Source organism: Harmonia axyridis, chromosome 1, assembly GCF_914767665.1.
Source record: "Harmonia axyridis chromosome 1, icHarAxyr1.1, whole genome shotgun sequence".
Classification (NCBI taxonomy): Eukaryota; Metazoa; Arthropoda; class Insecta; order Coleoptera; family Coccinellidae; genus Harmonia; species Harmonia axyridis.
In genome coordinates, this window is record NC_059501.1 from 32,056,500 (window position 1) to 32,081,922 (window position 25,423).

General features: G+C 33.2%; 1 protein-coding gene across 1 annotated transcript in view; it reads right to left on the minus strand.

Annotated features, from left to right (window-relative positions):
* The window catches only part of LOC123676265 (rhophilin-2), a 221,880-nt gene extending 203,141 nt beyond the window's left edge, over positions 1 to 18,739 (minus strand). The window contains exon 1 of the mRNA XM_045612077.1: positions 18,341 to 18,739. Within this exon, the coding sequence (XP_045468033.1) occupies positions 18,341 to 18,412 (72 nt within the window). The 5' untranslated portion in view covers positions 18,413 to 18,739. The remainder of the gene's footprint in view (positions 1 to 18,340) is intronic.
* Between the last annotated feature and the right edge of the window lie 6,684 nt (positions 18,740 to 25,423).

The following is a 25,423-nucleotide window of genomic DNA, read 5'->3' on the forward strand; positions in this document are numbered from 1 at the left end:
GAAAAATATCGAGAATATTTTTGGAATATTAATTTTCAGCTCTATCGAAATAAATACAGGGTGTACCATTTGAAAATAAAAATCATAGCGATATCTCATGATTCAGAAAATATCAGTTTGCAGAGAATTGAATTAACGTCATTGAATTTCACTTAGAAAGTTGCTACAACGGTTGCTGACGGTTTTTACAAAATATAAAATCTTCAAGAGAAAAAAAGTTACAGCAATGATTTGAAAATTATTGTTTTTGAAAAACATCCTATACTATGTATTCAAAATTTCAAAAGTGTCCAATTTAGCCCACCCTGTACAATGGATATTGTGTATTTAATTGATAATTTCCGGAATTTTGTTTGAAAAAGTTGAATTATTAACTTATCCGAATCCTGGCTAGGTCATGGATGTTGTACATGTCAGGTGATGGTTAGGTTAGAGGCTAATGACCGTAGCAATCGATGCCTTCAACAGTAAAAAAAAACAAATTATCTTATTTTGTCATCGAATATAGTATTAGTTAACGAATGAAAGAAAGGTTGTATATTTTCGATAAATTAACGAATTCCATCTTTAAGGTGTTGAATCAATTGTGGAGCATTGGCAAAGAGTTGGAGCCAAAGAAAAAAAAATAAAACGGTGTTAAATCATAAGATCCAGGTGGCCTTTCCGAAAAATGACACGGCCAGGCAATTTTTCTTGAAAAATGGTGATTGTTTCGTTGCTTTTGTGACCCCTGTCTTGTTGAAAATGATAAATAAACGTCGACAAGAATTGACAAACCTGGGTTTGCCTATCAACAAATCAGAAAATATACAGGACTTATAACAAACCAGAGCTAATGTGCGGAACTGTGTTCCTCTCAAATATGTTGGCGCAATTACTCAAAATGACCATCACTTGTATATTATAAGAAATGAAAACACTATGCTTCAGGGAATAGAGGCGCAATTGTGATAGGAAAAAAAAAAAGTGGTACTCTTTATTGCTTCTTCAGGGTGTCTAAAATAAACAGATACAAAACATTAATACATTTACGTTAATTAAAATCATCTCGTAAATTACCGCAATTGAGGTTATACGGTTATATGTATAACCTCAATTTCGGTAATTTACGAGATGATTTTAATTAACGTAAATGTATTAATGTTTTGTATCTGTTCATTTTAGACACCCTGAAGAAGCAATAAAGTATTGCAAAAGCTTGGTTTAGAAAAAAGAGTACCACTTTTTTTTTTCCTATCACAATTGAGCCTCTATTCCCTGAAGCATAGTGTTTATAGTTAAAAAGGCTCTTATCTCAGATTACAATATTATAAGAAATGTATATCAGCACTGAAATAGTAGCCAAAATGAAATTTTAGGTCGAAATATATCTGATACATAAAAGCAAATGATATTATTCAAAATTGTAATGCAAAAAAAAAATTCCATTTTAATTTTCTGTTCGAAAGATCTCCTAAACCGAATTGTTCTATTTAAGTTTATCTCAAACATATGTCATTTCCACCCGAGCTCACTTCTTCTTTTTAAAATGCGAAATTGTGTCTTATTTCACATTGATAGAGTATATATTCGATAAAAGGTAGTACACATTTATCCAGTAATATATTATAAATTCCTAACTATAATTTTCCATTAGAATTTCATGCCTATTAAGGGATGGTATACAGCCATTCGATGAGGAAACCCCTATCGAGAATCCACGCAGGAGTTCAACAAAATAAAAAGATAAAATTACAACACCACAAGGTTATCGGATGTCCCCTATACAGCTCCTTGGGTGACTCACTACCGAAGGCGGCACGTTAATCAATATTAATGCCAGGTCCATGTGGGTACATCACCGATACCCGATTGAATTCACTCCTTTAGGAGGAAAAACACCGACTGGCTTTTTGCAATCCGATACGACTGGAAATGGGAAGACAAGGGATGCCGAAACAGGCCCTAGGGGTATTGTCAAGGCCTGAGTAGGCTGGATCCTAGAAGAACACTTTACGTCGGTAAACTTCAGATCCAATTCTCATTTTCTTCTCTTTTACCCACTTCAGGAATTAATGATTAATTCATTAAGATCTACTGTGATCGAAGACAAAGGAGAGGAGATTTATGTTTGTGTCTTAGAGGCCTCATAAAATTGGTTGGTCAAGTTGTAATAATGGTCGAATATGTAGGTCAAAATAGCATTAGATTAGACAAAATCGAACCAGAACATATTCACATAAAATGATTCATAACTATTATTTCGGATGAATATTAAATTTCAAAAATAAAGACTGCAATTTTCAGTTTCTCATTTTTGTTTGAAATTTAAAAATCGTTTTTGAGCACAGAAAAGTCATATCTCACCTGCCGTCAGGAGTTTTTGAGAGTTCATTGGCCTGTTTCGGTCTTGAAGATTGACAATTGTGTACCTAAATGTAGAGAGATTTGAGATATGTTGTGATATGACGTAGTTGAATTTATGTCACTTATTTTATTATTTGGTATTCTGCCATTTATTGTATCTATCACCTTATTACTACTTAGACCTTTCTATTGAACATTTAATAAGTTTTGGAAAACTCTTTCAGCTCATGTAATTTAATTCTATATTTCGTTGTAATTCACATTTGGCATGATAATTATTTGATTAAAGTTCATTCGTTATTATACTGTCGAGGAAATCATCAAAATCTGTGTATTTGGTTCTTTAAGCCTTATTTCTGTGGCATTCAATTGTTGTGCAAAAAGTATCAACCCATTATTCAGAGATGAACAGGTTCGAAGTGATTCGAAGTATATTTGTTATTTAGTGCATTATTTTATAAAATGTGGGAAAAAAGTGTGTAGTATTGCCATTAGATTTGTATGAACAAAAAATTTGACACAAAGTTTGGTGCGATATTTTTATCAATTGCAAATATCATAAAACACACTTGACATAAACTATGATTTTAGAATAGTTAACAAGAAGAACAAATGATGCCTAAACTAGGATTTGAAATAGAGGATAGCTGGGTCGAAGAAAAGTATTGCGATTATCCCTCTGACACCCAGTTGCAGGAACGTTTTTCAAAATTTAATTTCGCCTTAAAATTTTAATCCTCCATTAAACGACGCAGGTAGCCTATCAATGATCAATGTACGGACATTATCGACAGAATGTAGCAACTGTGATGTTTTCGTTGCTCCTGGAAAATCATTACAAAAATTTAGATGTATTGTTAAGCCAAGTACTTTGAATATCACTCTCAGAGTTATGAACATAGATAGAGGGAGCAATGGCGTACCCAAGGGGGGGGATAAGGAGGATATTTCCACCCCCAGGAGGAATATCCATTATATGTAACAACCTCATATATCACAATCTTATTATGAGTGGACAAATTTCTTTGGAAAACTTGTTCTAAAGAAGGAAAATTTGAAAATCTTTTTTCTTTATTCCCCCCCCCCAGGCCTATGTCTGGGTACGCCACTGAGAGGGAGCATATTTCGTTTTCAAGAAGCAAATTTTGTCCCCAACATGAACTATCAAATTTGACATGAAGAGCGTGAAATGAAAACATATCAGTGATACGACATTTCACTTAATTCGTGAGTTTCTCCGCAGAGAACGCACAGGTGATGTCTCATAGTGAATCAAAGTTTATATTAATACAAAATATATCGAAATAAATACCTAAATATATTAGAAATTCAAGAAACAAATTTCAAGCACACCAAACGATGTGAAACAACCGATTACAGTGATTACACTAGGAGAGCAAAATTGCCAAACCTTGCATTTCAGCAGGTTAATACAGGAAATAATAAAATTCGACAATTAGGAAAAATATCGGATTATAAATATTCAAATTTACATATTTAATCAGGAATCACTCAAATGAATATATTTCATCCAATATAATATACATTCATACCTAGTAAAATTGTGGATTTGAAAATATATCATAATCCGACAACGTAATCTAACCATGTTGGGGACATGTAAAAATTGCGTATGCTCCCTCTATCTATATCGATTGCTCTATGGTTGACTCCCATGTCATTAGATCTCTGAAAATAAAAATTATACTGACACGTGAGTTGAGTACATCAAAAATTCTAGACAGGAATCACATTGTTCCCTATCTTATCATGTAGAGGTATATGCTTTATGATTAGGTCATAACAATTATGACCGAAATAAAGTAAACAGGTAAACAGAGTATATTGTGCAATTGTACCTGAAACCAACACCTTCTATGGGTATTGACATCCAAAGAGTTGAATTCCGATTCTCGGTGTTGTATCATTTGTACATCTCATTGTTACGCAATACAATCACCATTGTATGATGGAATAATAGTCTAATCTCTTTTAACGGAGGCACGACGCAATGACTTTTCTAGGGTTTCATTGAACCGATTATTATGACGGCGTAGGAACCTAAATGTGACTTGCATATCGATCGATCATTTACATAATCGTTGAATTGTTACAGGAAAGTTTATATATCAATAGAATAAAACAACTGAGGCTGGCTTCGGTATTGACCTAAGTAAGCCGCTGTCCTGACTGTCGAATAAAATTAATCATGAGTGATTAATAATTCCCCTGAAATACAGATTAAACGGATGATGCAGATCAGTTACAAACTACCTCTTATTAATGAATCTTATGTGGTCTTTGAGTTTTAGGAGTTAATATAAGACAAGCCATGCTTTTATTTTTGATATGGTAAGAATCGCGACAAATATACCAATAAAAATAATAAGTGTAAAGGATCTGATTGACAGATGACGCAGTTTTATCAACTGAGCAACAAAAAATGTTTGACAATCTAATCAATGAACTTTTGAATTATACTAACTGACAAAGAACTGCAGAAGAAAGACCCAGAAGGAGCTGTTTTGATTTTAATTTTTTTTTTGGTGAAACATAGATAGTATAGCAAGAAGTAAATGATTGAATTTGGAGAAAAAAAAGGTTTTTTCATATAAACATTTTTTGTTACTCAAATATTGTAGTCGTTTTTTACAAGTCTTTTTAATTTGACAACAAACCTGTTGTTCGAGGAGATCCAAACTCCAAAGTCGATGTTAAGTTGTTGTTGAAATGACTAGAGCACGTGTACGCTAACTGTACGAACAAACATCCAACTAATGTTATAAGTTGTTGTCAAGCGTGGTTTGATAATGCCCAAAATCGAAGAAGAGTAGGCACCGGACGTCGAAGGGGCACAAATGAAGTTCAAGATCGACGTCTGAGACTTATGGACATTAGAGACCGATTTGCGACAACTCGATCTTTGGCTGATGAGTGATAAGGATAAAAAAAAGCCATCCTGTAACTGTCCGATAAGGTCTTTTGGACTGCAGCATTATCGACCCCATCTTGTCTTACCTCTGACGGTTGAGCATTACCGTCAACGATTACAGTGGTGCAGAGAATGTCAACATTGGAATGTGGAATGGTATCAGGTCGTCTTTTCTGATGAATCTCGATTCTACTTGGGTGCACATAATGGCCGAAGAAGGGTTAGACGACGTCGGGGAGAAAGACGTGAACCTCAGTTTGATGTAAGGCGTAATGTACACTGGACAGTAGGCATTATGGTATGGGGTGCTATTACACTTGCAAGTAGATCACTTTTAGTCTTTTTTTGAGGTAACATGACAGCGCTGCTTCACTTTCAATAAATAGTGGAGTCATATATTCTTCTTTACCTTAACCAGCTCGAGAATCCAATATTTCAGCAAGATCATGCCCCCCAAAATCAGTTTCCTTAGAAGACAGGACAAGATAAATATTCGAAGACTCAGAATAGCCCCCAACACGAAGATGCTCGTCGTAGGTGTGGACTGAAGGATAACCTGAAGGAGAATTTTAGCTCACGCGATGCAGTCGAAAATACATTACATTTTCTGAATGTTATCCAAAAAGGTAGAATATAAGAATGTTGTGAAATTGATATTACATATAATATGATTAAGTGATTGTAACAGTCCCTCGTGTCAATGACCATAAGTGTTGAGACACGTCAATTAAATAAATAAATAATGGCCGACCTCATGTTGCCAGAGTTAGTTGAAACTTTTTCGAAGCGACCCATGTGAATCTTTTGCCATGACCGCCCAGATCCACTGATCTTTCGCCGATAGAGCATGTTTGGGACATCATGGGTAGAAGGCTTGGAAATTCACCCCAGCCCCCACGGACTTTGGCGGCTCTTAGACATGAAGTACAGGTAGCTTGGAATAGTATCCCTCAAGAAGAAATAGACCATCTTATTCCATCGATGCAGAGACGTGTTGGGGAGTGTATAGATAATTGCGGTGCACAAACACATAATTAACAAATTTATTAAAAAGTGGTAAACCCTTCGTTCTTTTTTCCAAATTTAAATTATTTACTCCTTGCTATGCTTTCTATGTTTTACCCAAAAAAAAATCAAAATTCAAACAGCTCCTTCTGGGTGTTGCAGTTTCTTTGTCATTTAGTATATTTCTTTCGACCTCAGGAATCTACTGTTGAGATATATGTGCAAGTCAAAGACTCACCCTGTATAATGAATATCAATAAAAGTTGATTCAAATGATCAGGAAATTAATGCCCTTTATATACTGTTGCCAAGAATTTCAACAACAACCGAAGAACAGAAATCAATACCCTAGAAAAATCAATCGTGATTGAACAGGTCTTGTGATATAATCACTTACATATCTCATCAGAATTTATTCGAAAAATAATAGTTTCTGACTAGTCCATTTTATAATGACTAATGGTGGAAACAAGTGATATAAATTAATTTTCGAGGTTTGAACGCTGTATATGAGAAGTGAGAATAATCTATTATAATTTTACTGACATAAGACAAATATTCCATAACATGCAAACAACATGGGATGTATAATTAATTCATTCATAATATATACTTTGCTCCATTCTCATTTTATGGATGAATTACTAATATCATTCAAGACGACCTTCTCTCCGAAATTGGCATCTGAAATTCATTGTAGGGGACCCCTGTGAAGCGGTAATAATTCAGACATAATTTGAATATTTTCGTCGAAACGGTGAATAATAGAAAAGGGCACTTTGAATGTATGGCGGAATGTCTTTACAGCAACTTTTTCGGAACATCTCTCGTGTAACTCGACACCAGCTGTGCAATAATTCATATTGGACTTGAAATATTCCATGGGTTGGACTGCACTGTAAATAGTGGACCAGCACCGATGTGCACATTTGAGTAAGTAGGTTATCCACGAAGGAAATTATGGTCGGACGGGAATAAAAAAGAAGAGAAAATATGTAAATTACTGAGTGATTTTATTCTGAAGAAAAATATCATTTCGTCTCCAAGTGCTACAACTTCAAAAATTCAATATATAAAGAAAAACATGTTGAGTGTAGTGAAAAAAAGATACTTTTAGGAGTTGGCTCCATATCCAGTTATCTAGTGCTCACAAGGCACCCTCTCGGTAAAGTTTTGGGGTAATTTTGATTTCTTGTATATATAAGGTATATGTTTTTGGAGTGCTAAAACCGAACCTGAGGTTTACCATTAAAAATGCGAAAAAAAAGTTTTTTGGTATATTTCTCGGAAAATATCAATTTTTCGGGAATGACTTTCCTATACAGAAACAAGGAATATGGAATTTCCTGCAAATTTATCCCACTAAGGTTTTTGTCTGATGATCCGTTTTGGCCCAAACGATAGTTGAAAATTGGCATATTTCATCTGTCTCTGCAAAAACTCATTTTTTGGGGTTTCTTCAATTTTAAATTTTTTTTTGGGGTGCTGAATCCGAATCTGAAGTTTTTCACCAAAATGTTTTGGCGGTCTTGTGCATAGAACTAAGCAAATATGAACCGCATAAAAATGTTATTCATTACAATATAAGGTGTAAGAAAACCTGCCGACTCAGGTCCTAAAAACCCTTTTAGCATTGTATTAACAGTGAGATTCGCCATTTAAAGCATACATTTCTCGAAACAATGTAAAGTTAAGTAGATGTTATGGTACCTGAACTTTGTTGTGAATTATATTCCTTTTTTATAATTTTCTCTATACGAATTTAAAATCAGCCAAATACATTGGAATCCCAAGATTTAAGTGCTGAAACGATCAAAATATTAAATATATGGATGGATAAGGAACATTTTCTCGCAGCATGTTACTGATTGATTATTAATTTCTAACAGTCATTTCCTCTTTCCAAAACTAACATTATTAATTCAAAGTGAACATTTTAGATCGATGAGAAGTTGGTGAAAAGACTTCATGTTCAATAGATATTCACTGATCTTGAAAATTCTTAATATTCCATTGTTCAGCGGATGAATAATGTTGAGTATTTGCATAACTTATTAACATAAGACAATATCGCCTTCGAAGATAATTAATGAAAATGCAATTACAACCTCTTCGAAATGGCATCTGAATTATGTCTCTTGTTAGGACACACCTTGTTCATTGCAATAAACTTATGAATTAATAGTAGAATGATTTGGTATATGTATATTATGCATTATGATATACCTAACTGGTGATAATGGTATAAAAGATTTCTTCATTAAAAAAATTAATAATTAATCTATGAAATTAATAGTTTGATTATGAATCGAAAGTTCCAGAAGAGCACTGACTAGGCACCTGGAACTTTTGAACTTTTGTTGATTCATGCGCTTATTGCTCCCTGGACACCACAAAACTGTATATGAGTTCTATTTAAGAAAAGCCATTCTCAGAATTCCATCTTCTATCTAGGACCTAAATGCAATGATAGGCATATGAGAAAAATGAAAACTTAGAGAGGATTCAAATCGGAATTAAAAAAGCTTATGTTGGAACTGTTGGAAGGCCGACTTGCCTTTGACCCTTTGACTCGCTGATTTCGTGATTTTATTCCTTTAATTAGCGATACTGGTGAAATTAAAATATCTAATTTTTTCTACTGTTTTGCGTCCACAACCGTTCACACCAATTCCTGTATTTTTTTCTGTTCAAACAGGTTTGGGGCCTAATTTCATCGGGGACTAAATAACACAAGCGCTATGTGCTTAGATGAGTTTCCGATCGTCGATGATGATATCCAGTATAATGTTCTATTAGGACTGTATTTAGAAAAGCTCCATACTTCAATATTCATTTCTTTGAATACTACCAAGCTTTATTGCTGAAACTGTTAAATTTAAAATTGGCAAAATACAAATGTGAAGTCAGAAGCTACTTTAAGTACGTTCTTATACATCCTGATTATTTTTGCTTTTTTCACTGGCCTTAGAGAAGACGATTTGAGTGAGTTTGTTCATTCGGATGTCCAATAAGAAATACATGAGTAAAAAACTCTATCGTTAAACCTATACAACGGAACAACGGAATTAAATGTAATGCCAATATACAAAAACCACATGATGATGTAAAATCTTCGAACCTCGCCTATTCCAATGCAATCGAACAAATTGAATTCCGAACTTTTATACATACAGAATTTCTACAGCTTGCCTGAACTAATTGAGTAATAAATGTTCGTTCTCGGAGAATTCCTAAGTTCCATTAGGAACTAATCAAGAGAAGTAAACAAGTAATAAATTCCGTGGAATATCGAGATAATTAGAAGGAAGCGCAGGTTAATTAGTTAGGAACTATCGGAAGCAATCCGGCGGCGTTGAATCAATTTCGATAAGGGGTATTATATTGGAAAATCTATGACTGGGATTCATTAGCCTATTTTGGGATTCCGTTTCGTCTGGATTACCAGACCGGGTTTATAATTTATATGGCACACTATGATTATTGTGTCAAACTTCAAAATTCCAAAACGTAAAAAAAAACATAAAAAATTCGAGCAGAATTTCAGGGGAATTGTGTCATCATAAGTCATAATTCAAATGAAGTAACCGATAATAACCTCAACATAATCATAAATCACATATCATATTAAATTCCTTCAAACGAATCTGTGATCTCCAAGGGCCGAAAACTAATATTTCAGCGATAATTCCCATCAGTAGAATTTTTGTGTTAATAACTTATACAGCTGTCCAAAACTTTAAGGCGAGATTCAGATTCTACAAGTGAGTCTCAACAAAAAATGTCATTTAAAACACATTGACGAATATTGACAGCAATTCTTCAAATCAACATTCTGTGATTTTACGAAATATCTCATTTATTTAAAAAAATCATTCACACTTCAGTTATCGTTGAACACATATCTTAATAGAGCATGAAATTGACACAAAAACTTTTTTGTGCCAGAAAATTCCTTTCTGTAGGTAAGCAGATAAACATAACTATTCTTAGTTGTATCGTCTGGATTACCAGACTAAGTTTATAATTTATATGGTACAGAGACAATAAAATATCAAAACAAAACAACAACATCCACACTATGGTTTATTATGTCAAACGCGAAATATTCCAAAACGTGAAAAAAATCAGGGAAGTACTGGTAGGGATCATCAAGCCAATTAGCTTGACATTTTAACCAACTTGAAAGACTTCAAATCAACCTCGTGAAAAATTACATACTTGAGCTTGGCTTAACTTGATTTTAGATATTAATTACTTGAGCTTGATATGCACGCGTCGCACGCCATATATGTTTCTGCTATCTCGAGCGAGCTTACACTAAATAAGTAATAAGGGGATTCCTCGAGCGCTGAGAGACTGAAGCATTCGCCAGTGTGACTTTATTAGTAGTTTTCTCACATTTCTATAAAATCTATTGGTAGATCTTGGTAGTTTCAAAACTATCTTCAGAATATCTTTCCACACTTGGTCAAAATGGCAAAGGATTTTTTATCAACGCCAGAGCTCCTGTTGATAGACACCTTTCCAGAGCTTCTCTTACAGTTACAAAAACCCTATTAAATGCCTCATGTGTCTTAGATCATGGATGGAAAATTATGAAATCAAGCAAAGCCTGGAAGTTTCCCAATATTAAGAAACTTCATTTTATTATTATTTTGTTATGATTTATAGTAATTGAATTTATGTTTCTATTTGAAAAAGTTGCTATTTTCAGTTCTTTTATATAATGAGTTTAATGAATCAAAATGTTTTTTGCAAGGTTACTTCTCATGTTATCATTTTTTTTATTGATGTGGCACTGCACAATAAAACTGCTGAAACTCAAGTAGCTTGATTCAAGAACTTGATAAATAAATACTTTGACTTGACTTGAGATTGAAAAACTACTACTTGACTTCTTGACTTGAGCTTGACTTGAAATCTAGACGAGTTTCAATCGCCTGAGTGCCTTCGTTGAGGATATACAGGGTGATGTTCATCTTATGAGTGAAATTTTACAGTTCGATAACTCTTTAACTAATCGACCGAATAATTTCAAATTTTGAAGTTTTCTCACCCTTTCCTATCGCCATCCTTCAATATTTCTGAATTCGAGTAAATCAGATCCGGACTAGGAAAATTTCAGACTTTTCCTATTTTCGTGAATATTGGTTCACCCTGTACGTAAACATTATGATTTTTTTACGTTTTCGGAACCACAAAGAATCAATTCATTATAAAAATGCATATCTCTGCTTGGCACGGTCATACAGGGTGATCAATAAACATTCCCTTATGAGTGGAATTTTTTTAGTTCAATAACTCTTCAACAAATCCACCGAATAATTTCAATTTTTCAATTTTTGTCGCCCTTCACTATTGCCTTCCTTCAATATTTCTGAAATCGAATAAATCAGATCTGGAACAACAAAATTTTAGACTTTTTCTATTTTCGTGAACTTCAAAATTTGAAATTATTCGGTCGATTAGTTAAAGAGTTATCGAACTGTAAAATTTCACTCATAAGATGAACATCACCCTGTATATCCCAAACAAAGGCACTCAGGCGATAGAAACCTCTTGATACGGTTCCTCCATGATTACTTCAGTTCATGGTATTCGTTTGTCACATTCTTCCCGGGACACACTGTATAAAACTGGAGGAACGAATATAGTCAAACTTAAAAAAATTTCTTTTGATTAAAAAAAAATTGCATAGAGGTTCACAGATGAAGTTGTAGTAGTTATTAGGTATCTCCTTTATCTTACGATGGGTGCCTACTGTTATTTTTGAATTTTTTTCTCTGTGATACCTCTTATTAACTCAGATTTACAGCATGACTTTTGTTGAAAGCATCTATTATAGAATTAAAATTTAGTGTTTGTGATTCCCTTCACCAAATACTCCTGTTAATTAATTATCTTGTCACTGAAATTCATCAAATGGATCTGAAAATATATTACCCTATAGTCTATACCTACTTATGAGTAAAAAATTTAAATCAAACTCCTTTCAAAGAACGTTCTATTCATAATAGATCATAAACTAAAATGGTGCAAAAAATGGCACCGAAAACCTAAATGGAGGAGTATTCGAAGTTAATCAATACGATAAACCCACGACGCTGAAAAATAGTTGAAAATTTTCAGAGTTCTGTGACAACAGTCGTATATATCACAATTATGAGATTCGAAGGCCATATATTAGGTCCACTGCGCGTTATTATGGCATGCCTGCAACCGCGCAAACTAACCGTGGAATATTTTATTTATTTCACCGGGCCAGAAACAGTGATATATATGGCCATTGCGACAATTTACAACCAAATTAGCGTATATTTTTCTTTATTTGTGACCCTTCGCACCCAGAGAGATTTACTGAATTTTTGAATTCGGGATTATGATAATAAAAATGCATATACATAAAGGGGTAAACCCTCAGAACTGATGGGTTTTGAATTGGGTGATTATTCTAACCCAACAGGTCATGTTTCTTCATAATGAGTATTAAAAATTTCATAAAAAATTTAAGATTTTCACTTTGTGTTCACCTTCCTTATCCTTTGGAGTACGTTATGTATCCGACATCAATGTTTCAAATTGAAAGAATCCGCTTAAATATTCATAAAGCCTCAAAAATCTGAGGACCAAATCATTCGTCAAACTAATCCAACAATAATTAAGAAGTTATGATAGTATAATATTAGCCAAATGACAACTTTTCAAGTTTATGTCCATTTCATTTCCAAATGTGTTATGTTACAATAAATGATATATTATGTTAATGAAAAATTAAACAAACAACATTCAATCAATTTAAACGTTCTAAATATTAAATGAAAAATGTCAATGATTTTCAACGATGAGAATATTTAGAATTGATCGAAAAGAAACAACATTACAATTTCATTAGGTACCTTTAATCATTAAAAAATTGGTATGTGAATATTTGAATGAATCAGTAATATGAGTCATAGTAGACTAACTGACATATACGAAACCAAAGTTATTCAGAATTGTATGAAATGCAATTTACGATCGGATATTTAAAATCGACAACCAAATTTTTTTTGTCATCCTGAAAGTGATCCCAACGCATTTTCTAACTTCGGTAGACTCCGAAGCAATTGATGTTTCAAACATGGTATTAAATAAAATGATTTTTGAAATTTCTTATGTAACTTGCGCTTCAGTCTTCAGCTATTTTAGTAAGCTTATTCTAGAGTTTAATGCCAATGGACATCCATGAAATTTGTTATATTAACAGTCAGCATTAACCAGAAAGCAATATCCAGAAACAATAGATGAAAATTCATTTACCACAAAAAACTTTTTTGAATCATAGCTGATAGCATTATTAGTCGTATTCTTTAGAAATTCACGTCAATAGGAATAAGTACATGTATATTCTCCACTGAAATGGTTAAATACGCAAGAAATCTCATCCATATTTCAACGATATCGATTTCAATAGAATATTTATTTTACTAAAATTATAAAACCCATTATTCCATTTTCTCCAAACCTTGAAATATCATATATATTCTAGGACATGAAATTGAAACATAAATTGTGGAACATTGCAATAAGTCATATAACGACCGTTTTGTATAACCGATCTATCCATGATCTGCAGATTTAGATCCCCGCCATATTGATCATTGTTTCGGTTACAAAAAACATAAATAGTTAGAAATATGTATTATATTTCCGTACGACTGCCGAAGTTATTATAGTGATAATTTTTGGAGATACAAATTTTTCTTCAATTTCGAAATATTTTTTATTGATTTCATTCTTGATGAACTCAAACTATCCACATTATGTAAAAAAAACAATACCTGTATTGATCATTTAGCCCGCTTAGAGGTGTTGTTGAAGTTTATTAGTGCCTATAAGTTGGTACAACGAGGTATTGCTAACAGAACTCCCTTTTAAATTTTGAATAATCAATTGAATTTTGCTATTCCACAATGGATAAAGATATAATGAATAAAGAAAATGAGTCTTCGATTTGGATTTTCCTTTAACTGTAATTTTTTTTGCAGAAGCGCTGAATATATTGTATGTATCAAACCAAAAATGTTATATGTATATCGTCGACATAATTTGTGTGGACTGTGGAGAATGTTAAGAATTTTGCAGCACGATGAACCACAATTTTTCCCCCAATGAAATGAATCTTGTCGAACATCATTTATATTTCTCGGCAATGGCCCTGGTCGACTCTTTTCCCTTCTTAATCTCTAATTACCATTTTCAGTTCAAGAGAATTATACTGAAACGAGTTTCTGAAAACACATTTTAAAAATGATCGCCGCCAGTCAACTTTTCTAAATGTGATCTATTTTGTATGCAATAGGTAGAGGTACAATAAATTTGTAAAGACGTTTATCTTGTGATTCATAGTAATCTATTCCATATTTTTCCCGACAAAAATCATTGTGGAAGAGAGGTGTCGAAATATGTTTCCCTGAATGACTCTCCTAAAATCTTACGCAAGTAGTGATTCAATTGAAAATTTAATGCTCATTAACAGCCTGATGCGAGCGTTGAAAAACAAGAAAAATAATGAATTTTGTATTAATCAGGAGTCAAATCAATCACGAGAAATGTTATCTTTATTTCAATCGAGGAATTCATGTTTTTGACACCCAATTACTCGAGGTGTTAAACGGTTATTTCAGAAAATAAAACGTTTTTTCTTCAATACATTTAGGTGAGTTTAGATACAGTTGTCACAAGTTATTTGTTATTTGAAATCGGAATATCCAGTATCCATCTGTAATATTTATGATACGATGGTCAAGTTAAATTGACTTGCAAGAAAGTCATAAAATTACAAAACGAAAGACGTGAGTTGCACCTTTTTTGAGGGATTATCCATAAGGGTAGATACATTCAGAGACATAAATCTGTGTAATGCACATAGAATGATATATTGGTTCATCCCCGTGAAGTTTTTTGCAAAATTTAGAAGGTTAAAAAATTGTCAAAGAAGTCAATTACTTACTGTTTCTTGCCCTCATTCAATTATTCAATGAAAACTTCTCTTTGAGATCAGTTATTTTCAGAAGAGAATTGATAGTTTAATCTCAATCGCACCGTTCTTGAATTGAACTTACATTGGTGACATCCTTCTTTGGAGCTTATATGTTGTCTGATGAAACTTCGTTGAATTCTGATCTTTAATATTCAATAATACTTTTGGGGGATTTCGAAAAATGTTATACCTATGCATGAAATGATGACGTTGAGCATAACTTCAATATAAGAATTTTGGTTATCGTACATTATATTATTTAGATTAATGAGTGGTCGAAGTCTATTGAAAACTTTCATTCATTTTATTGTGAACTCAAAATTTAAGCTGATAATTAATAAATAATGAGTTCAAGATATGAAATATATACTCATTTTGCCCTGAGGTTCATATCAAATGGATGCTACACAAAATTTGGTGCCATGTTGTAACAGGTTCCTCACACAAAATCGATAAATAGGGTAGATTTATTGAATGGAATAAAAATATTATACACTTTTGACTGAAATATTTTCTTTGAGTTTGCTGAAAATTCGAGTCTCTAGCGGAACAGTTCTAATAAATATTTTTTTAATATTTTTGAAATAAATATAAGATAAGAATAAACTCATCATTACATTATCATGGTTAGAAACCAGGAATGTTTCATACGTTCAAAATAGGCTCAAACAAAAACATTGAATGATGAAATAAAATAATAAACTAATATTTCAATGAAGATTTCGATGAGATTTCAATAAATTTGATTTGAAATTCGATTTGATTTGAATAGATAATACTGATGAATAAAAGGAGACTATTCAGAATATAATTACTAATATTGGATATCACTCACAGATATACAGTCCTATTGTCTATTGCTTTCCAAATAGCGCTCAAATTTACATGTTTAGGTTTCAGGACCAATTATACTAATTGAAATGATTTTATTTGACGTCGAATATAACTAAATGAAAAGAAGCGAGTAAGAAGTAGGGAACTGGAAGAAAGCTCCAATAAAATATTCTGAATGATCAAAGGCAACCTTGATCATTTATTGTTTTCCATTTCCAATAAAGAAATACTATATAAATACTAGATATTTCTGTGAGTAAGGATCCAATAGTATTTTGAGATCTCAGCATGATGGGATCCGAAATGACGGAAATATTAATAATTTATAGTATTTTTTTCCAATAATCTTCTTTAATTTTCTATGGTTCTGATTGCGCAATCAATAGGTAGATAATTTCATACGAGGCTTTACATTTTAGGTCCAAAGTTAATCGGACCGGCCGGATACATAGAATTGAAATGAATATGAGGATGGACTCGTTATCAGTGAGTTGAATTTTATCGTTTGAGTCCATTACCGGTACAAAATTCGAAAAACGTGATAAAATGATCGGTTCGGTGATGAGTACTCAAAAATGTGTAAAAATACATTTTTGGAAATTTATGAAGTCTTTAGTATGCTTGATATGATAAAAATATATTTTTTGGAATCAAAATATGACATTGAGCATAGGTTTCTAGTCAAATTCACATAGGTCATCACTATCACCTGTCAAATTTGATAAACAGAACTGACATCCTGTTAAATCGTTGATTGTGATTACATTTTTATTGATTCCAAAAATGAACTCTATTTTACCAAAAAAATATTCAACCATACAAATAATAATAGAAGTTTAATGCAAACCACAATAAAAATTACAAATTAACACTCCTTTGCCAAAATAAGGCTTGAAGCTTACTTTCAACACCTGCACTGACTTCCTATAATGACATTGTATTTAAAAGATGTATGTTCCCTTTCCTAGAAACAAATTCTATGCCAATAGGACCTGCTATACCCGAACAGCAACCTGTACCTGGCTTTATACCAAACGTTGTTGCAAAATTCTTTCGAATTCATGTTTAGAGTGAATTTGCAAATATTGGTTTATAATAGGTGCTTCAATTTGTAATAGCAATAGATATACAAAGGGAATATTGGAATCACCTATTTCATTAGGTCATGTATTCAATAAATAATTCAATCATAATTCACCGAAAACATCGAAAACATAATGATTTTTCATTATGCGTAAATGCAGGTAAATATAATGTTCACTAATAATACCTTAAAAAGTTACATTTTTTAATCCTATAACAATCTTTAGGTGCATCCTTCTTTTGTGATGTCAGAGCATTTCCGCATCATAATGAAAAATCATTATGTTTTTGCCGAATTATGATTATTGAATACATGACCTAAAGAAATAGGTACTAGTAACATAACAAAAAATCATCCTTAGAACATTTTTCTGAGACGATTACCAATTTTGAATCGTGAGATATAACTATGATTTCAAAATCAATTGTATTCGTGCTATGGCAGATCTCGATGTGTAAATGAAATTTCTCACAACGACGCAGAATACCTACTGTTCAAGATTTGTTGATATTTGAATCGGAATTCGCTCACTTATCACTTGTACCGATTTTCTTAACACATATTCAATACAATGATTATGTTATCAGCAGAGGAGACCTGTTTAAGTTACAATAACCTGCATATTTGTTTGTTTCTATTCCAATATTGATTTGAGAGAAATTCGTGGATAGACTATTTTATAACGTACTTCTACAGTTCCAAAATTGTGTTAAATAACATGAAAATATTTCACTATGCACTATTATGAAGTGTATTCTAATTAGACATCAATTGATAACATGTGCATAAGAATATTCAGTGGATTTTGTGTTGACAAATGTTTTATGAAGGTGGGAGACGATGCAATTTAAGTACATTTATACTGAAAAAGCATGAATATTCATTTGCATTATAGAGTTTTCCGTTGAAACTAATTTTCGATAGTACCTATACATTTTTTGCAATGATAAGCAGGTGAAACATTCTTCATTTCTTTACAATATTTGTTCATATGGTTTAGTTTATTCATATAGTAATTCTAATTATGTCCCAGCTTATAATGATTGCGAAGCTATATTTGTGTATATAGAATATAGATATTATATTAAATCATATTAAATCGCCGATAACTCACCCTTATAAAAGGCTTCCTTATGGGTTCCGGTGATAGCTCGTTGACAATATCCTCTGACTCCTCGTCACTCATTTTTTAACAGAAGTTTCCGCAACTATTTTAAACACCAAACACACAAGAAAAACTTTTTCGAGCACACTTGAATCCACCGCACTAACTTTAACTTATTTCACGTGGAGTTGACACGGCTCACTAAGTTTCGATCTATAAAATTCAAATCGTACGTTCTATGAAAATCGAATATTCGCGGCCTCGACAGTCGATTGTTTTGTTGTAGAGCAGCGCTTGCTTCGTGCCAGTGATTGCGTCCTAACAATGCACTGTTTTTCTCCCTTTACAGGTAGATAGGTTAGGTCGCACTGGATATTGAATGTTTAGTTTGAAGTCAGTGCGCAACCTTTCAGTGTCAACTTTCCGCCTGTAAACATTTGAATGGCGGTAGGCGTCTGTTCAATCTCAGCCTTAATTGGTCGTCAAGAGGCGTCATTTAGAAATGTGGCCGAGGAAGTATTCCTACTTATCATTTCGAAAAAAAATTTAGATGTCAACCTTCTCTGAGAGTAGGTTGTTTTGTGAATATTGATGAATACCAGAGGCGATATAAACTCGTGGAAACTTACGCATGAACGAGGGCATTGTAAGATTGAGAGGACTTCCAGAATTAAGCCGACAATCAGTTTTGATGTGAAAATGTATTCATTGTAATTTCATAATTATATTTTTTCTTAGGAACAATTTTTTACAATTGTATTTTTTATTTCTAGAGAATCTTAAATACACGAAATCAACAAACAATGCGCTCTTTCATTACGCCATAATGTATCTAAATTTTCGAATTTTGAGCCGGTAAAGGTCTGAAACGATAGGGTTCTATTCACGTTCACGAATACTTCCTCAAATTTGATTCTTTCCGGCATACCGTTCGTGAGCACGATAACTCTCGGACGCAAAGTGCTAAAAATTTGAATTTCTAGACTAAATTCGTTAATGAGCAGGGCCGGCGTTAGGGGGAAACAGAGTGAAGCGACCGTTTCAGGCGCCTTTATTTGAGGGGCGGCAATTCGGACCACTTTGCTGGTGGCCCTTTCATATTTCATCCTTGATTCATAAAAACAATAAGGTTGTTCCGCTCCGCTATGTTACCCTGCATCGAAACTCCAAACTGCCTTTACTAATATATTTACTAACATATTCATACTCCTGTATAATAAATAATCTATGACAGCCCACCCAATATGAACAGAATTCTCTGTAATCCTCATAGAAAAAGCGATTAATTATGTATTTCAGAAAAACGAAAAACAACACTACCTTCGCTTTCGAAATATTTTCAAGCCGATGTTTTCACATTCAACAAATAGAAAATTTATATAATTTTGCATTCCAAACTAGTTATTGTTCAATGCTAAATGTTTTTAAAGGTACAATGTTTCACTAGAATCATTTTTTTTTTATACACGATTTGACGATTGAAACATTCTTTATCTGAAGAAGAAAGTTCTGGATTATCATTACAGCAGGTGCTGTTTTTTTTTTGGGAAATTATATGTTGTTATTGATGCTTTTTCAGTAGAGGCGCCGAAAAATTCTTCGATTCAGGCGCCAAAATTACTTTCTCCGGCCCTGTTATTGAAATCATTATCAGAACCTGGAAAAGGGTTCAGTAAATAACGCCGTTCGAAATGTTCGAATTTAAAATAATGGTTCATCCGTATCATCCGATTGTTTTACTCACTCATCTTGAGGGAAAAAAAACAATATGTTCAAGCGTTTTATACAGCCGAAACTCACCAGAACTACTCTATAGGGGCAGCAAATATTGGATTCAATAAAATTATATTTCGTCCACATCATCCGATTGTTTTACATAAAAAAAAACAAAAGTCGAAACTCGGCAGCAAAACCTGAAACCTCAGTTCCCTCTCTAGTAGGGCGGTAAATATTGGAGAGCGGAATTTTCTACGTTTTCCGTGAAATCTGACTGAATTCCTAGAAGAATGTATTCATTAATTTTATTCAATTTCAACAATTTTTAAGATGACTTTTTTTATCGAAGTCACTAATCTTGAACATCTTTGCATCAAGAATGTCTGCAATATGAGAATATATATTTGTTTGTTGTTATACCTATCGGGTCGTGGGCGCATTCGATTAAAAAATATTCGTTCATCCGCATCATCCAATTGTTTTTTTACTCAGTCATCTCAAGGATATAATCTAAATGTTCGAGCGTTTAATTAATTTCGAAAATCAGCAGAATATTATGGTTTATTATTTATTCATTGGAATTCAGTAGAGAACATGATTGGTGAATGTCCTCTAAATTTTTGATGCCTTGATTATAACAAGGATTTTATTATTACTTATATTCTATAATTTAATTTCAGTTAGGTATCGTCTTCTTCTTTTCCTAGCTGTTTATTAAAGGAATAACTAATTTATCCTTCCCCGAAATACTTCTCATAAAAAGCTTGTTCCAATCTGAAATGGTGAATTCACCAATCACCACCACCCGTCTCTTCCTTTCAGTACAAATCACCAAACCTGCAAGGGCGTCGACTTGTGTTTTTACACAACACAATTGAGTGAAAGAAGAGTAGAATTATAGAAAATTCAAGCAAAATGAAAAATATTGAAAAAGAAATTAGAAAAACAATGACGTGAAGTTATATAAATTATATCTGATAAACCTTTATACAGGTATGGGCCTCCAAGGGCGTAACTAGTGCATGAATGAACGAGGCATCAACAAAACCTGAATTCAGACGTCAGTATTTTCCCAATCATTTCTTCTGCAAATTCGGATACATTTCCAATTCTTAATATCACCTGGTAAATTGGAATAGAAATATTTGTTGGTTCAAGCGATGATGAAACTTATTTATAATCTGATGATGCTAATGATTAATCATCTTATTTCAATAAGTTTTGCAAAGAGAATGAGGTCAGCGTAAATTTGTATTGTTCTTATCGAAATCATAAATTCGGATAGGAGATGGTATTTATAATGCAAACATTAGTAAAATGTTTTTTATCAGCTTTTGTTTGATCTAATTCATGAAATGGTTGATTTTTGTGGTTAAAATTGAGTACAATTTTCATTTTGGTTCATTAATATGAGCTTATCATAAGCAATAAGGAACTCATAGAATCGGTCTACGAAAAAATCTCGAACCAAACTAAAATTTTCTGTTCATTTCTCAAATACGAATAATGAAGAAAATTGAAAACTGACATGAAAATGTATTATTTCAGACAGATTTGAGGCATTATACCCTGTACCGTGTCTCTCTTTCTCTTGAATGTGCATGTTGCAACACAAAAAGTCTTGATTGGTTCTTACCTAAAAATTTCCTAAGACAGGATAGACCTTCGGTGAATAAATAAATAGATTATTTATATTATTCCTTCATGATAGAATTCGAGCATCTTAAATAAGAAAAATGATCCCGAAAATGACAACTAACATAACAGATAGAATATAGGTACAATCAAAACATTTCACATCCCAATAAAAGCCTACAAACGTACATCATCATATAAATATCGCGATACATAACTATTATGATTGAGAAATTATGTTTTCTAATTGTCCCATCACAAAATGAAGAAATTTCAGAAGGAATTACTTTTTTCTGCTAAAATTGCAGAGTATTATAATAGAAGAAAATTCATAAATTCTTTATAATGGGCGTGGATCTCTGCTTCTCTGTCATCCGCTCTTATAAAGTCAGCACTCTACCACAGTCCACCCTAATGAATTTCGTTCTTGTATCACTGTTATTTGTTGGAAATATTTTTATGCATGCGCAATGCACACCTTCTGATCAAAAAAGCGTATATATAATAAAATCGGACCAATAGAATGCGAAATATAAGGATATAGGGAATTTCACGGTTGTCCATTCTCAAAGCCCAGCCTTTATCTGGAAAATCTTGAATTTGGATGGGACCAAGGGACCAACTACGACTTCCACTGAATGCCCATAGTAAATTTCATCGAAATCAGATGAGACCTGGAGAAGTTAAGGTTGTTACAATGATGTGCGGGCAAACAAACCAACAAACACTGAACCAAAGATGTTCAGGATGGTCTGAAATGCATTTCACGGGAATTATGAAATCCGAGACCAAAACATTTTTTCACACCAGAAGTTATCACAAAGCTTTCTACCTCGGCTTCCACTACCTTCGGTAGACACGGAAACAAAAAAGTATTTTTCCTCAGAACTCAGACCTAAGAGGATAACATCTGTGGTTTTTCAAATATTAAGCCCCAACTCTTGAGGCTCATGGATATACATATAGAGGTTACGTAGAAGACAATAACTAGAAACACTGCAAATTTCAAACTAAGTTTTATTGTTTCCTCATTTTCCTTCTATTTCATTTCAAAAATCATTAAATAAGGCGATTAATGAAAAGTCAAAAAGATAGGATAACGGTTGACTTGAAGCGGGGTGGTGTACTTCATGGGTTCGAACGATAACCCCAGACATTTCATCATAGGTAGTGCGAGATTATCATGATCATATCAGAAAATATTACAATTATAGTAATAGCTTGTAGGTAAATCCATATAGCCCGTGGATTAACCTTGTAGGTAGATCAATATATATAGTCTACATTGCCGGTAGATTCACCCCTTAGTAGCCTTCATGAAATGCAAGCTGTTCAAAAGAACAGGTTAAGCTAACAGGTTCTCACTTGGGACCAGAACAGGCCGGAACTGTTTGTTCATTTTACCTGTTCTCCAACAACTCTAGTCGCGGATTTATTTGTAGTTACCAAATTTCTCTAGTTTTATCATAGAAATAAAAAAATATGAATCAAACCTAGAAATGCATTTGGAGACTTGGCTTACAATGGCATTCACTTCTGCAAACCAAAATATTACTGATTGAGCCATTACTAACTTAATAATTTCCGGATTTTAATCACGATTATAGTCTGTTTAAGTGATGGAACATTCCATTTGAATTATCGATAATATTTCACGCTTATAATACGTCTCATATTACATTCTACAAATGTTTCTTTTCCGATTTGTTGATATAGATCTTGCTATTGATAAGACAGTTTTCAGCTGATTTAAGATGGGGCGTGGCTTAAGGTTTTACCTTTTTTGAATTCTAGGGCCGATGGAAAAATAATCGAGTTTACGAAAAAATGTTGAAATTTACTACATTAATCCCGATTAAACGATACGGCATCGAGAGTTGCCACATACTTCAATTAATCTCGTTCATTTGAGCTCGTTTTTTCCTTTAAACAACGGCACCAATTTCTGTCCGATTAGTTTTATAAAATGTACGATTTCATCTCATCGAAAAAAACTCAGAATTACGAAATTGACCATTTTCAAGAGGACGATTCTCGAATAAATCCACGTAGCCGCTTGAATTGAACGATTCCTTCTGCCTCGGTCGTTCTTCTTTCGATCTATCGACAAATCTCGCAAAATGCAAAACAAACCCTAAATCAAAGCATCACTTTTCACGAAGAATCTATACTGATCGACCTGCTTTAGTCAGATTAGTATATAAGCGTGTTTTAGTGTAATGAATTTTCTTTCGAGTCTACCGTAGGTGGTGTAAGTATCATTTTTGGGATGGAAAAAAATTCAAAATTTCCACTCTCAAAATGCATTTCAGACTATCCTGAACAACTTTGGTTTCATGACTGTTTGTCAGTATGTGTTTCTCCTTCTGCAATTTTTTAGGAAAGTACTGACTTGAAACCAGGAGCTGTTGAACTCTCGTTCATTCAAGCGCCAATGGCGCTATTGAAGACCTATATTTTATATTTAGTTCGGTGCAATCGGAGCTTGAATGAACAGGCGCTAAAGCTCCTGTCTTCAGGTCAGCACTTTCCTCAGTATTCAATTCGATTTTTAGATTTTACACATTCCAAAACGAAAACTGTGAGAATTTCTATGAGGAGATAACGAAAGCCTTAATATTGAAAAAAAATCAATAAAAATTCTGCGGGACTATTGGTATTAGGGCCAGTAGCACCATTTGCCTAAACATTGATTAAAATTTAAACATTGATTAATTTCTGATTTCTCTTGAGAATCATAGAGAAATCAACGTTTAAATTTTTAATCAATGTTTAGGCAAATGGTTCAACTGGCCCTTAGGATTTTACTATAAAGAAATAGACAAGCTCTTTCTTGCCATTAGAAGTTTTTTAGCACTTATTAATTCATGTACCTGTTGTGCTCTTGAAGACCACATAATTGTATTTAAGAATATATGAAATGTGATTAATTTTGTGATCATTGTTTTCGATTAGTTTATTAAGATGAGCTGTTCCGATGACTTGAGTTACGACCATGAAATTAATGATTTGGTGCCAGCGAAAGCCGGTTTGATAAGATATGAATAACATAAGGAGGAATATTTTGTCTTTTTCAGTAAAACTATTGTATTAAGTTTTGCTGTAAAGAATTCACCTTTCTACGGTAAAGTACTCCATCACTACACTCACGTTTCAGGATTTTGATATTGAAAAAAAAAGATATTGGATGTGGTGAGATGGTCACGTGCAAGAAGAAGGTACTGAAACGAACATGTTTCCAGAATGAGCGATGAGAGACTTGCTAAGATGGCACGGAATGGCAAGCCATCTACTAGAAGACCACCAGGACGCTTTCCGAAAAGATGAAAGGATAGCTGGTCATCAACATCAACATCTCAAGAGGTCACGTGAGAGGTGAAACAAGCCTCTGGCTTTCGAAATGTTAATGAAGAAGAATAAATAGTGAGGAGATATGCCATCAAAAATGGAAATCGATATCAGCCAAATGGCCGCCATCACGCCACACGGTTTCAATTAATCACATCATCAACTAATCCCAACAGCTCAAATTTTTACACCAATTTCACTATCTTTGGGGCATCCACCAACAGATCACATCATCTTCAATGCTTTTAATAATGCCCTAATACTCTTAATTGAGTAAATATGATTGCTGAATGTCACAAATTCCTTCCGAAATGAAAAAATGTCAATTTGTATATGGGTATTCGATAAATTGGCAATCAGCTCGTGACCCGTGGAATGCTATTTTATATAAGA